The sequence below is a fragment of the Simochromis diagramma genome, unplaced genomic scaffold (assembly GCF_900408965.1).
Source record: "Simochromis diagramma unplaced genomic scaffold, fSimDia1.1 OVJJ01000822.1, whole genome shotgun sequence".
Classification (NCBI taxonomy): domain Eukaryota; kingdom Metazoa; phylum Chordata; class Actinopteri; order Cichliformes; family Cichlidae; genus Simochromis; species Simochromis diagramma.
The window spans coordinates 5765109-5780723 of record NW_024387520.1 but is presented as its reverse complement, the minus strand read 5'-3'; the positions used below and the strand labels follow the sequence as shown (position 1 = coordinate 5780723).

Genomic DNA, 15615 nt, shown 5'->3' with positions numbered 1-15615 from the left:
CATAGAGAGAAAATGTTGGACCGACATTAAAGTTTGTCTGGATGCCATTAAGTACAATTTGATGTAATGTGCAGTTTGGGACGTGACATTTTAAAATGGAAACTGTGCTCTCCAGATGAGAGAGATCTGGGCCTTGTGGAGCTGGACGGGGGTGTTGTACTTGAAGCCTTATTTAACGGCTTGGATAAACAGCCCTCTGTTTCATTGCTGAACAGGCGCCCATCTACTCCTTGTGCTTTCTTTCAATAATTGCACCGGCTTTTTCAGCCCATTCCCGACGTAAAGTATCATATACAGGAATAACAAACCAGGGGTCCACTGTGTGGTTCAGAGCACAGTGCGCTTTTATACTGCCAGGCTGCTTGCATGACTGAGGTGCCTGCAGTTTGGATATGTCGGTGAATAGTTGTCAAGCCCAATTGCATAAAATCCCGTTTCAAAAGCTTTCCTGCTTCACCTTCTCATATTTTGAAATGCTCTCCAGATTTGAATCGCCACGGTTTCCATCCTCCTGAGCCTCTCGTATATCAAAAGGTATTTTTAAAACTGAAATATTGTATTTTGGGAAGTTTCCATACACGCAGGGAGAAAAAAAGAGCAACAGAGCCAGAGGAAGGATTCTTTTACTTTTAGGGGAGAAATGTAATGTTTCTGTAAAATAAATAAATATATATATATATATATATTTCTATCTATATATATAGTTCTTTCAACAAAATATTTAATGTTTTTTTATTATCTCAGAATAATTGAGGAAGAACATTCAGTGAAAATTTGATAGAATAGGACTGAAAAAAGCTTATCTGTATTGGAGCCCTGACAGCTTCTTTGTGCCAGCCACTCCAGTTTCAGCATTTATGAGAAGCCACGGAAACAAAAGAAAACATGCCATTAATCTAGAAGTTATCATCTACAATATGACACCCCATTCTCTACTTCTACATTTTAAAGATCAATAACTCTAATCATAACTCTTTCTGCAGCAACAATATCACATTTGCCGTAGCGTATCTGTAAAAGTCTTTGCTTCCTCTGCTTCCCGTCGATTGAATGAAAACTCTTTGATCTGCTCCAAAGGCACAATACAATGAAGGCTTTCCACATTCATTCATAATTTTAGTTTTAGGCTCCCGGTGCAGGCAGGCACTGAAATCAAGACCTTTCAGACTTCTACACCCAGGCCGATCAACATTTTCAAAAGCAGTTTCCCTTTCTGATGAATTTATCATTGAACGTATTATTGTTGTAATGGGATAAAAGCCAAAAGTTGAGTTAATAACTAGGCCTAATTATTTCGATAATTATTTCAGTTTTGCTTATAGGTGAAATATTTGTGGGTTTTAGGCAAACTCATATCCATAATATTAAACCTAATGGGCCGTATCTTTTTTTTTTTTTTTTTCTTTTTTTTTTGTGAAGGCGTGTAACGTGAGTCGTCGTTGCCCTGACCCCCTCCCCGGTCACATGTGGAACCTCCTCTCTGTCTCGCTCTGTGCTGATCCGGATGCGCTAGGACCGCGGGGACCAGGGCGCAGACGAAGACGGAATGGGCGCACTTGGGGTAGTAACCAAGTGATTTTTGAGTGTGACAGAGGCAAGCAAGCAAAACCGCTAGATTCTGGGAATTACACCGCAGCTCCGAGCTCACTTCTAAACGAACTAAAAGTTGCTGTTTTTTGTTTGTTTCTTTTTTCCAACAAGTTCAAACTGAATTCAAGTTGCGCATGAGAGTAAGCAACGGTGATCTTAGGGATTGGAGGAAAACACTGAGGGAAACTTTCAAGAGATGCGAGCAAGTGAAAAAGAGAATTAATTTTTGTTCATATGAACGACAGCGTGGCTGTGGATGTGACTGCTCAGCCGTCAATCTCACCAACCCCTGGATTAAGTTTGCAGAAGGCGAGATAACGGTAATCTGGACACTCCCACTTCTCTAAAGGTAATTAACACAGCCATCAACTTTTTAGAGACATATTGGATCGCTTTTTTTCTAACTGTTGTGGACGTTTGGAGGGTGACACATCTCTTGGATTTATTAAAAGCGTTTGGACCAGAGGGAGTTGTGCGCCCGGGCTGCCATGACATAACGGGACACTTGGGAAAAAAATCAACGGCGCTGAATATTTCTGGAATGACCGGATGGCGAGTGTCCATTGTTGAGCGGATCCTTTAACCTTGCCATTCATTCAAGGCCTGAAAGCTGATTTTATTATTATTATTGTTGTTATTACAACTTTCTTCTCGTCCACATTACACCCACTGAAAGCTCCATGGTGCAGATATGGGATGATTGGAGGCTGGGGTGCAGCTGAGGTGAGATCCAGCCGAAGGACAATGTTTGCGCCCGGCGTTGGCATCCCTCTGCTGCCGGGGCGTCTGGTACTGATGCTGCTCCTGTTGCCGAGGCTCTACCAGGCTTGCCCGGGGCTACTCGCCTCCACCAGTGGCTGCAGCTGCGCGGAAGAGCGCCCCAAACTGCACAGCGTCCAGGCTGTGGGGATCAGGGTCAGCTGCAGCAAGGGGGAGCTGACTGAACTTCCGGATCCCGGCTTGCTGCCCAACAGAACCGTCACTCTGTGAGTTGGAACACTTTGAGTATCACTGTAACATTCAAACTGACGAATTAACAGTGTATTATTATCATAAGGCTGGATTTTTGAAGGCTGGGCCTGACATACTGGTGTCACTGGTACAATTAGGCTTCATTTCTGTCCTCTGGTGTCACTCAGCTTTCATAATAGTATTTCTGAATGTCCCCTAAACATTTTGGAGGGGAAATATTATCCAATCTTTTTAAACAACTTGTTTCCATAGTTAAATTAAGTTGAAGTCACAGGATGTCCATGTTATAGGATTAGGGAAGTCACCTTTAGTTGTTCATTCTTAAAAAGTACTCCCAATGTGATTATCATCTAAGGCTTAAGTATTCTGGGAGCCACACACTGATGACCCCTTGACCTTAGTTTTACCTACATTAATGGCTTTCTGAGTTAATAAGACTTGTCAGGTTAGGCGCTTACATCTTGATTTACTTTAACTGCCGGGCTGAACGCTGCCATGCTGCAAACCATTAAAACAAGCGTTGAGAGGGCATAGGGCTGACTGTAGCCATCATCTGGCCCTGCCTCTCTGACACAACTCTGTCGCTTTAAATTAGACTCAGCCAGACGCCCTGTCTTCAGCTCGCTCCTTCTTCTTCCACCACCGCCGCCGCTCGTGCACATGGCCCAGCTGACTTGGCCTCGCAGAACTAGAATAAACAGAAACACATTATAAGTATTTTATGTCTGAGTCTTTGCTTTACTGGTGGGCGGCTCCTTAAATGCCGCAACACCCTGTCTCACTATCTCCTTCTGTTGAAAAGGGAGGAAAAAAAAAAACATCTGGCGAGAGCTGGACAGCACTAATCCTGACCCAGAATAGTTGCATATTTGTAATTATAAAGCAGTTATTTGTGTGGTCTGTTTTGGACCAAACTTGAAAGCACTACCATCACTGGCCAAAGTACACTATTGCCCATGACTGATGGCCTACCGATCTATTAGTGACACATTTCTTTGGACAGTAACACACCAATTTCTTCACAGCTGCTCAGTCTTTTGAAGACATTGCTCATTCCCACAGTGTGTTAGTGTCTCTGTACTCTGACCCAGCGGGAGAAATGCTAAGTGCACATCGTCACAGGGGGAAAAAACATGTTCAACTGCCCCACTGGAGAAAGCATATGAGGTAAAGTGAGGGGATTTATGCCCAGGAGAGCTAAAGCCAGCCAGCAGTCCATTTATAGGGCTTTATGTTTCTTGCTTATTAAAGGCAGGATAAACATCTGGGGAACACATTGCTGAAAAGCTGGAGGAGGTGAAATGGCTCGGGTGGCAGTGGTTGAGGTGACTTAAGATAATCTCCTATACCCACACCTAACTTTGGTTAAGATGTTTTGTGCATGTGCTTTGCATTCTGTGACACTTTTTTGATTAAGCTCTCTGCCAGGCGAAAACAATTCCGCTTGCAATCCACCATTTTCTCTATATCCCGGGAACGACGGTGTCTAGAAAGTTTGTTTTCCTGAGGATTCGGTGAGTCTTTTCAAGCGCCTGCGTTCCCACTGTTGCTCGTGACATTAGCTCCAGATGTGGAATGCGAGAAGTTGTGTGGGTATTCGTGTTATTACTGACATTCCACAGACGCTCTGAAACTGCAGACAGTATCCCAGGTGCGGCATAGGAGCTTTTTCCATGCCTACATCACTTTTCCTCCTCCAGAATTGGAGGGCTTGAGAGCCAGGCCCTGCTGCCCTCTCTCTGGGGCAGCCTGGAGGAATGCTCTCCTCCACGCTGAGCAGGCAAAGGCTGGAGGACACCAGGCCTTGGGCTTCCGGGGCTGGCTGCTACGTGTAATTCACAACAGCTGGCCCCTGTGAACATTCCAGCTGAGGCCCCTGAGCCTCATGGGAAAACCCGACGGCGATTTGTTTATTAAAACTATTAGCTGGCTGTTTGTTGCTCCTGCCATCCATAAAGGAGCAGCAAACAGTCCACCCCCCTGACCCCCCCAATATTATCACCTCCTCCTATGGCTCGTCAGTATCTCTGTTTGGAGTTTGTTTACACTGCAGTGTGTGTCACGTTTACACATCGCCGTTTCTTTAAACTTATGCTTATCGGTGGTTTAATGGTGTATAAATTTATTCTCAGCCTTCTCCATCGAGCTCCAGTCGTTTGTCCCACTTTCATTCGTTTCTCTTTATCTCCATCCCCCCATCCCCCCTCCCCCCGCTCTCTATCATGAGTTCATCCACATGCAGTAACTCTCAACCTAAATATTTAGTCGTCTTGGTAGGAAACTGCCATGTCCAAACTCCTTCCAGATGTGAGCTTGAGCAGGCTTGTGTTTAGGCCTAATTATGCACGGCTGCAGAGGAGGTGGTTCGCTGAGAGAGGAAGAGGAGTGGAAAGGGAAGAGAGGGTAAAACAGATAAGGGTGTGAAAGTGAAAAGTTCTGTTGAGGAGAAAGTGGGAAAAGAGGGTCTAGGTTAAAAAGAGGCCGGAGCGAGGGAAGAAGGTCGAATACGAGGAGTAGAAGAAGTGGGACGAGGGAATCAAAGGGGAAAGAAAGAAAGCTGAGCAAGAAAAATGATGGAGAGAGGAGAAGTTTGGCAGGCAGTTCAGAGGGATGTGCCCCTGGAGACTGAAAACTCCCCATCCCCTGACTAACAGATCTTTAGCTCCAAGTTGAGACACAAGAGGAGGAGGCAGGGCTCCTAAATGCATCAACATAGCTTCACTTTTAATACATTACTTTGTGTCTCTAATATTTTGGATGTTACATTTGTCTTTGCCTGTTAGCGGAATTATGCAAAACTACAATTTTGGGTAACACCACTGCCGCTGAAGCAGCTGGTTGGAGCTGGAGTTAATTTTTAAACAATATGCCCAATATTCATAAGATCTATGATAAATCCATATGATATCAATTTTTTTGGTTTGTGTTTTAAGTTTGCTAAAATTTCACAGGCTCCGTTGTTTCCGATCTTCATCAGAACTGGACCAGATCATCTTCATACCAAGATATTATATGGATTTCTGATTTTCAAAAGCTTTTATTCATCATGGCAATGAAGCTGTTGAAAAGGAAGTTAGGTCATATCTTGGCAACGCGTTCAAGGACATACATGGACGCGGGACTTTGTTTTGACGATGTGCAAACAGTCTTTCTTCATTTGCTGCAAAATCGAATAACTTTTGGTTACTTAAAAGAAATAATTCTCGTCTGTGATAATGCCAAGGGAGGTTCAAATCTGAGACATTTTCTAATGCAACTGGCATATTGTTTTTTATCAAGAGCAGATTGGATGTTTCTGTCATAATAATTCAGCTGGATGAACTGAGAGAACTCATCTGTGTCAAAAAAGACTGCAGATCTCTACAGCTTAGACACTGAAGGCACCAGCTTCTCTACACAGTCTTCTCCATGCCCCAAGCTTAGGTTATTTAGTTATGCTTCACACCTGGCCAGTCAGAATGGTACAGGCCTTACTAGTACTGGTAAAAGTCAGAAAAGCTGTTTGGAAAATGGATTTAAAGGTGATGCATAAAAGTGAGGAGTGGAATACATTAGGGTAGCGCTAGACCCAGTGAGAGTGTTAATGCCAGGTCTGAACCTATTCAAGTACCAGTCATCAGTCATTATTGGACATGTTTGAATTAAAAGGGCAGGACTGAGTCATTCAAACATCTGCTGGGGATGCCACATTGAACAAGGTGACATTGTTCACATGTCTGTTCCAGCCTAACGACCCCGGCAGTAATTCATAGAAAGACGTAGGGACAACATGGGCACCAATGTTGGTATATCCCCAGTTTTATGCATCCCAAATAGCCTAAAAGAAAATGAGTGAATTGGCAGGAGAAAGGCTCAGTGACACAGGACGCTCCCAGTAAAGCTAAGAAGACTATACTGAGGCTATTGACAGAGGGAGGAACATCTGTACCTACTCTAAACGGCTTACATCTCTAACAGAAGCTCTCTCTTATGCCTCTATAGCAAAAGTTCATAGTTTCCATTCTCTCAACTGGTTTGGAGTGTAAACACACTTTTCTTACATACCTGTCAATACCAGAGACTTCACAGAACTGTTTCTGTCAGACTTCAGCCTGACAGCTATAGTATGTTTTTTAAGACTGATGTCGATATTTGATGATTTAAAAATCCAATATATCGGCCGATTTTTTTTTTTTCAGACACCAGAAACGCAAAAAAACTTCATTTGTTATGTGTAGGTATTTAGTGATTCTGCCTGACTCTGTTTTGTTTGTAGTTCCAAACACTTGTTGGCAAAAGGGATGTTGCAGAGTGCCCCCTGGTGGGCAAACTATGCAACTTCCTGGCTGAAGGGTGTTTCTGTTGTCTCTTCTTTACTTGTTTCATTTTCAGTCATTTGCTGTTATAAATGGCAATATCAATAGATCAGAAAATATTTAATAGTGGCCTAAAATTTTGGCCCATTGATAAATTGGTCCAGCTGTAGAGTTCGAAATTCCAGTTAGCTAACTGTTTATGTATGCGATTGGAATAACAAATCTGGCATTTTTGTTAACCCCCCCTCCAAAAAAACCCATCCAGGTTGTTATTCCAATAATAATGTAATTTGATCTGAAAAGTGTGGATGTTGCAAAATGAGCCCATTAATCACAATGATTGATGGGCTCATTACTAACAAGTTATTATAATTTTAATGGAATATCCACATACGCATAATTTCATCAACCCCTGTGTCCCAAAGCCAAATGTTGTTTATTATGTTGAAATTGTTATCGAAAGTTTAGCTCTGCTGACTAAAGAAGCTGTAATCTTTCTGTATCGGCTATTTCAGTGTTTTCAGCATCTTCAGACTTTCTTTGTAAACTGATCACAGAATTCTTGTTGTATGAAGTGAAGGCTGTTTCAGAAGATTTCATACTGTAGGTTCTACTACTGCATTAGGGAACAAGACAAAAATGGATTTAATAATAATGAAAATGTGGGAGGCTGTGGAGCACAACTTAGCAGAAGGAAGAGTTCATTCAATCTTTCATCTGAAAAAGGATGTTTCACAGACAATCAGCTGGCAGACATATAAAAATATGCCAGTTTGGGGTATCTGTGTTGAAGCAAGCAATATATATGTATCATTAGCTAACTGGTATACGTATCCTACAGATTCATGCTATAGCCCTGAAACACCCAAAGAAAAATGAGTGCAGCGTGGGGGCAGCTGTGTTTGTTTTAGCGTTTTAATGAATAACAGACAAATGAAGAGAACGTACAGTGGCAGCTCATGTGCAAATGTGCTGGTGCTTCATAACTTGTGGTTTGTACCCAAGTCAAAGCTGTGCTCCTCCTTTGGCGTATTTTCTTGTCATCATTGTCAGTGACTGATGGCTGTGGCTCAGTGGATGCCAGCCTGAGCGAGTGGGCTCAGATACTCAGAGTGAGGGTCAGCAGCATGCCCATCCTTGGCGTGATCGTCCCCCCTCCCTCCCCATCCAAGACAGCTGCAGTTGCTCTCTCTGCATGCTTGAACTTGAGCCCAGTATGTCAGTGTGGCTAAATGGCAGTCAAGGGTTTCAGATGAAAGTATTTCACCCACGGCAACAATATTTTTTTATCAGTGAGGATCATGGAAGTGAATGTCTGCCCATTTACTTCCTTCAGACAGTATGTTTTTGCATGATTTTTGCATTAAAACCAGCATCACTTGAGATGCAAACTTTATGTTCACATATACAGAGATAAACTAGTTTTTGCTCTTTAGTGTCACATTTTTTTGTGTGACCTAGGTCACTTTGACATTATTTTTGTCCAGTGTCCTGCACAAACTTACGTTAGGTCATTGTTGCACAGCTAACAGACAACACATCAGCATAAAAGTATAGTAGCAGAAGTATAGTAGACAGATTGGACTCTACCCCCCCCCCCCCCCCCACGCACACTCTCCAACAAGGAAACACTCTCATAACCAAGAACTGAAAACATTCCTGACTTGCATTGCAATTGCACACACCTGCTGCTATATATATATTTTTAGTATTCTTTTAGCACTATTTATATTATTATATTACTATTTATTACCTTATTGTTAGGGCTGTTTTTGTTGTGCATCTGCACCTTATTGTTGTCAATGTCTACGCATGGGACAGTGTGAAACGTAATTTCAATTCCTTTGTATGGCAAGTACATTTGAAGAAATTGACAAATAAAAGTATTCTATTCTATTCTATTCTAAAACAGCTGGCTCTCCCTTCCAACTTTTATCAGTTCAACTCTTAGCAAGAAAGCAGATAAAAGCTTGATTTTTGAGCTACTCCTACAACCACATTTTGTCTTCATCTCATGTAGATGGTGTGCTTGAGTGGCACTGCCAGCAAACACACCATCGACATGACCAACTCAGCTTATTCATTTGTTTTTTAAATTATTCATGAGAAAAAAAGAGAAAATGTCTAAAAGGTAGCTATTTGATGCTGATCATGACTCTGTCATGTTGAGAAACACAGTACCCGATTATAGCTTTCTAAAGCTTAATGACTCAAAGAGATTATTAATTCAATTTATTCAGATTTACAGTTTGAATACTGAATTGGCTCCAAGTGTGTGCTGATTATTATTATTAAAAAAACATCCACTTGTAGTACAAAACACTGCTGTCTGTGTGTTCTTTTCACCATGTTTGTTTAACTAACTTACGTATAGTTTCTCTATCAAATGTCCTCATGAGCAGTCTCTTAGTTTGTTCACAGCTGCTAGCAAAATGTACGGCACACGCCCTGTTACACTGTTGTGGTTGCTCCTTCTCCATAGCCATTTGAACCAGCATAATTATTAGAATTTTACAGGATTTACAGTGGGGCAAAAAAGTATTTAGTCAGCCACCGATTGTGCAAGTTCCCCCACTTAAAATGATGACAGAGGTCAGTAATTTGCACCAGAGGTACACTTCAACTGTGAGAGACAGAATGTGAAAAAAAAATCCATGAATCCACATGGTAGGATTTGTAAAGAATTTATTCGTAAATCAGGGTGGAAAATAAGTATTTGGTCAATAACAAAAATACAACTCAATACTCAATACTCAAGGAAAATCTCTGGCTCTCACAGACCTGTAACGTCTTCTGTAAGAAGCTTTTCTGTCCCCCACTCGTTACCTGTATGAATGGCACCTGTTTGAACTCATCATCTGTATAAAAGACACCTGTCCACAGCCTCAAACAGTCAGACTCCAAACTCCGCCATGGCCAAGACCAAAGAGCTTTCGAAGGACACCAGGAAAAGTATTGTAGACCTGCACCAGACTGGGAAGAGTGAATCTACAATAGGCAAGCAGCTTGGTGTGAAAAAATCAACTGTGGGAGCAATCATCAGAAAATGGAAGACATACAAGACCACTGATAATCTCCCTCGATCTGGGGCTCCATGCAAGATCTCATCCCGTGGGGTCAAAATGATCATGAGAACGGTGAGCAAAGATCCCAGAACCACACGGGGGGGACCTGGTGAATGACCTGCAGAGAGCTGGGACCAAAGTAACAAAGGTCACCATCAGTAACACACTACAACGGCAGGGAATCAAATCCCGCAGTGCCAGACGTGTTCCGCTGCTGAAGCCAGTGCATGTCCAGGCCCGTCTGAAGTTTGCCAGAGAGCACATGGATGATACAGCAGAGGATTGGGAGAATGTCATGTGGTCAGATGAAACCAAAGTAGAACTTTTTGGTATAAACTCAACTCGTCGTGTTTGGAGGAAGAAGAATACTGAGTTGCATCCCAAGAACACCATACCTACTGTGAAGCATGGGGGTGGAAACATCATGCTATGGGGCTGTTTTTCTGCCAAGGGGACAGGACGACTGATCCGTGTTAAGGACAGAATGAATGGGGCCATGTATCGTGAGATTTTGAGCCAAAACCTCCTTCCATCAGTGAGAACTTTGAAGATGAAACGAGGCTGGGTCTTCCAACATGACAATGATCCAAAACACACCGCCCGGGCAACAAAGGAGTGGCTCCGTAAGAAGCATTTGAAAGTCCTGGAGTGGCCTAGCCAGTCTCCAGACCTCAACCCCATAGAAAATCTGTGGCGGGAGTTGAAAGTCCGTGTTGCTCGGCGACAGCCCCAAAACATCACTGCTCTCGAGAAGATCTGCATGGAGGAACGGGCCAAAATACCAGCTACTGTGTGTGCAAACCTGGTAAAGACCTATAGTAAACGTTTGACCTCTGTTATTGCCAACAAAGGTTATGTTACAAAGTATTGAGTTGTATTTTTGTTATTGACCAAATACTTATTTTCCACCCTGATTTACGAATAAATTCTTTACAAATCCTACCATGTGGATTCATGGATTTTTTTTTTTCACATTCTGTCTCTCACAGTTGAAGTGTACCTCTGGTGCAAATTACTGACCTCTGTCATCATTTTAAGTGGGGGAACTTGCACAATCGGTGGCTGACTAAATACTTTTTTGCCCCACTGTATATATTAAAAACCTTTCTATAATATTACTAGTGTTAGCAGTGGCTGAACTAATCCTGCATAATCTACACCTACAAGAATATGCTACACCAGCATCTAAGCAGTCTGCCTCTAAAAAGGAGTGATGGAGAAGCCTTTTTGTTAACCCCACATTCATCTGGTTTGAGTCTTTTCATTTTTGGCTCTGTTTATCTGCCCATCATGAAGCCCGATATCATTTGCTACATCTGCTACGCCCTCTGAGTGTCTATTTTTTCAAAGCCAGCTCACCTCAGTAGTATAATTGGCTGCCTACAGTATTAATCTATGTGCCTTTAATCGCTGTGCTATCTTCTGAGTCACATCATCAGCCTCTCACTTGTGGCAAATGGGAGGCTGGATACCCAAGGGCCAGCAGATGTGTCGGTGGTTTATGATTGGTCTGTGAGTCAGTGTTTGTCAGATAGGAGCGTGACTACGAGACATCCCGAATGACATCTTATCATCAGGGAAAGTTCACAGAGAGAGAGAGAGAGAGAGGGAAAGAGAGAGCGTGCTGGCTGGGCATTCCTGAAGAGTTTATTTATGTGGGGAAAGGTGTTGAGACGAGGGGGAGCAGACTCCCCTCCACACATGTTAGGTGTGGCCGTGGTCAGCAATAAATCAAAAAAGCAAACAACGGCCTGACACTGGATACTCCGAGTTTTCTACTGCAGCTGCAGCACCTGCCAGTGCCACACAAGCCTTGTATTTTATTAAGTCCTTGCAGTTCAAGGTAACATAAGCAGAGAGGGAGTCTTCGCCGTCATACTGTGTGTACTGCAGCTGCCCGCCCGTTTGCTTGATGAATGTGCATTTCACTTATCACCTTGTTGTGTTTGTTGATTAAATGGCCGCGGTGTTCCAAAACTTGGCAAAAACAGCGGTGTGTTGTCATAGTAATCTCATACCCCCAAGTGGCTTTTTGTTATTTTAGTTTTTCCTTTCTCGCTGCTCTCTTCTTATCTTACTCCAAAAATGCCTGACTTTGGCTTTTCTTTGCCAGCGCTAACTTCCCGCTCCCTGTGTCTGACCACAGCGGCCCCCAAAGTTCCTGCTCCGGGTCGACAACACATGGGACGGAGATAATGGGTGTCTGTAGTGGGAATGCCTGTGGCTTGCGTGTGTGTATGTGTGTGTGTGCATGCATGTGTGTGTCTTTGAACAAATCTATGGCAATGCAGTGCAATCATCTTCTGAATTTCAGATACTTTTATATTACTTAGAGTATACTAACTGTATCCATCAGTATGAATAATGTGCTTACACTTTCAGTTTTAGAGGGTGGGTTGACCAGGACAATTTTACAGCAACTACAGAAAGTATCGAATGTGCAAGAACAGTAACATGTCGAGCAAAGAGGCTGAACTTAGTGCTTCATGGCTTTGGACATGGCTAGTGCCATTTTATCACCAATCTGGATTTAAGCACAACAATTAAGAGCTAAAAGTCTCCATTAGTCTGTGTACTAACACTAAATGAACATATGGCAGAATTTAAAGTCAAGGAAAGCTTTTGGGTTTCCTTTTGTCAGTCATGTCAGTGTGCTTGAATGGGAACACATGCAGATAGGTTGCTCCTCTGAAAATGTTTTTAAATGCCACATTGTCACAAACAAATAAGCAGTTCAATCAGCAGCTTATCCACCGCTCTCTTACTGTGAATGAACTGCATATGGTAATCCTTCCTCTGGATTATTGTAGGGGTCTTTTATAAGCGCCTGTTGTTGTGATTTGGTGCCATATAAATACAATGAAATTGAATTAAACTGAATTTCAAAGTTCATCAGGTTGGAGGCTCTCATTAGCTTGCAGCAGCTCTCCATAGCAGAGTAAAGACTGCTGTCGACAGATGTTGGAGTTCACCAGACTGTATGATGATAGATGACAGATTGTAAATTTATAAATTACATGGCAAGTATAGGTGTAAACCTTTGCCAATCTGTCCTAGAGTGATTGCAGTCAATCTGAGTTGTATGGTAATTGTTGGGAGACAGCTTGCCTTCCACTGGGCAACCTGTGCAATCACCATGTGGTAGAAGTGGATCACCCAGAAGTTGAGGGTGTTGCACGCACAAACTATGATTACCGATACAACCAGAGCTTATATTGTTCACTTGCACTCCCCTATCAGCAGCACAGGGATCGAAAACAAATAAATTGCTTTATATGTGGAAGGGGCTTTAGATGGAAAGATAAATACTGCAAGTAGTGGGAAATAACAACCCCAGCTTTGTCCCCGAGGTAATGTCATGTGACCACATTTTTTTTCCTAAGAAACAAATTGTTAAATAAAAAAGAGATACTGATAGTGTGTTTTTGTATCTTTATCAACGGTACTCAAGTATATAAAACCAACCAGCAGCTCATCTTCATCGTTACTCAAAACCATTGTATTATTGAGTAAGCTGTTACACGGAGCCACAACAAACTAAACATCTGTTGCTTGGATTGTTTTATCCTTTACACTGTCTATGAATAAGATCTGGTTTAGAGCTACATTTAAAGTGACTGAACAAGTTGTGACATAAAGCAATAACCCTTGATTAAAATCTTCTTGATGGCTTAACCGCTGTTTAAAGATACAGTATGAATGTGTGTTCCTTCGGAAAGAATGGTGGTCTACCAGTTTTTATTACAGATGCCTTTTGATTATTTAATACACTGTGGTAGCCTCTGGTGTTGAAACGTTGGTAAATCTGAATTGAGCCCTGACTGTCATTCGAGAAAGCATTACTGCTGCACAGATATGAAAAAAGAAAAACAACCTTCTCACAGATTCCTCTAAAGGCACTCAGTATCTGGGGCAAAAAGATTTTAGCCAAGCCTTTGTAAACGCGGCCTGATTTCCCAGCAGTCTTTGCTGGGAATCAGAAAACAGAGGCTGGTTATGAAACAGAACAATGAGACAATGTTAACAGGCATACACCACATTCCACTCACTGTCTCAAATGGCTAAATTCACTAAATTGCCTCATTAAAAGTGTAAAAACACTTTAGACAGTGATTAAACTGACTATTGTGTTCCTGCACTCCAGCCATAAACTTTCCAGTTTGGTTTGTCTTGACGAGTCTTTGACTATAAATATTGCACTAATTTATTGCAGCCTCACAGTAAGGCGGTTTTATTTCAGCTTGTGTTCCCTGATTGTTAATATTTGTGGCAGCTACTTGTTTATGTCTTTGGAGTTCACTGGTTTCTCAGCTTTAATAAATTGTATATTGAAGCGCTTTTGGTAGACAGTTCCTGATAGCAGAACTCGATGAATTGTCTAATAAGAGCAACTTGAAGTGGATACCTTCCTCTCCAAATTGTGTATTGTGTATGTGTGTGTGTGTGTGTCAGCCTGTGCGCACACATATGGGAAGGGCGTGCATGGCCACATCTCTCAAAATAGGCTCCAGTCCTCCCCTCTCTAATTAGAGACATTTAAAAAACCCAGATTTTAATTTTAGACTAGTAGTTTTTGGACCACTTATGCGCGCGCACACACACACATACCCATCGAGTTAAACATACACACTTTCCATATAAATAAATCTGATAGGTCACACACTAGTACATATAAATCTGCGCGCACGCACACAGACACACACACACACCACAAACCACAAAGCCTAACTGCTTGGCCCTGCATGGTAACCCAAGCACAATGCAGTACACTCTATAATAAGCGGTTCAGCATATCAGATGCAGGAGCACACTCCCCACGCTAGGCCTTGAGGGACATAAATATGATAACAAAACTGAGTAATGCAAGAAAATTATTGGCATAAATCATTAAATTCATCTATTTTGTCATATACACGAATGACAGGAATCTGTACCACTCCTTCATGTGGCTGCTCTCACCCTCTTCTCCCTGTTTGATGACTAAATTACTCAATGTGGGTCTGCAAAATGATTTCATAAAAAATATTTTTCATGCAATTACATGCAAGTGCCTTTCCATGACAGGCGGTAAATGGGGCTTGTAGCTTGGCAGCGTTCCCTGGTGGCTGCTGCGAGCCCACTGGTGGGTCAGGCACAATGGGCACATTCACATCTTGACATGCATTTGCTGTTTAAGTGCCTGTTGTGCTCAGGGGCATTTAGTCTTTCTGTTATATCTGGTGCCGCGACTTGCCTAGGACAGGCTCAGGGTGCAAGGGGCTCCCAGGACTGCTGGCTTAGGTGACTCTCTGTCTGAAAGGGTTAAGCTATTAGGAATAACCCATGTGCTGAATAGTCGGTGCGATCTGGAAGGCTCTTTTAAAGCACTTATTGTAACAAGGATGGCACAACTGGCCTCCCACTCTGAGAGATCTCTCTGCTCTTATTCCTCCTCCCTCCACTTTCCTCCTCTGCTTTCTACAAAATGTGTCTGTTAGCAAGGAAGAGACTTAGAGGAGAGAGCTGGACTGCAATGGATTGCTGTAAAAAAAAAAAATACACAATTTTAGAGTAAGCAGGCTGTATTTGAAAAATACAGTAAAAAAATGTAAAAAGAATTACAGTATGGTCACTTTAAATTTTTACAATAAAGTGCTGCCAACCCTGCTGCCAGTATTTTACTGTAAAATTTACAGGATTTTTCTTAAAGTTAG

At 42.3% G+C, this 15615-nt stretch overlaps 1 protein-coding gene across 1 annotated transcript in view; it reads left to right on the top strand.

The window, feature by feature from the left end:
- The first annotated feature begins 1497 nt into the window (after positions 1 to 1497).
- The window catches only part of adgra2 (adhesion G protein-coupled receptor A2), a 43283-nt gene continuing 29165 nt past the window's right edge, over positions 1498 to 15615 (top strand). The window contains exon 1 of the mRNA XM_040019817.1: positions 1498 to 2576. Within this exon, the coding sequence (XP_039875751.1) occupies positions 2287 to 2576 (290 nt within the window). The 5' untranslated portion in view covers positions 1498 to 2286. The remainder of the gene's footprint in view (positions 2577 to 15615) is intronic.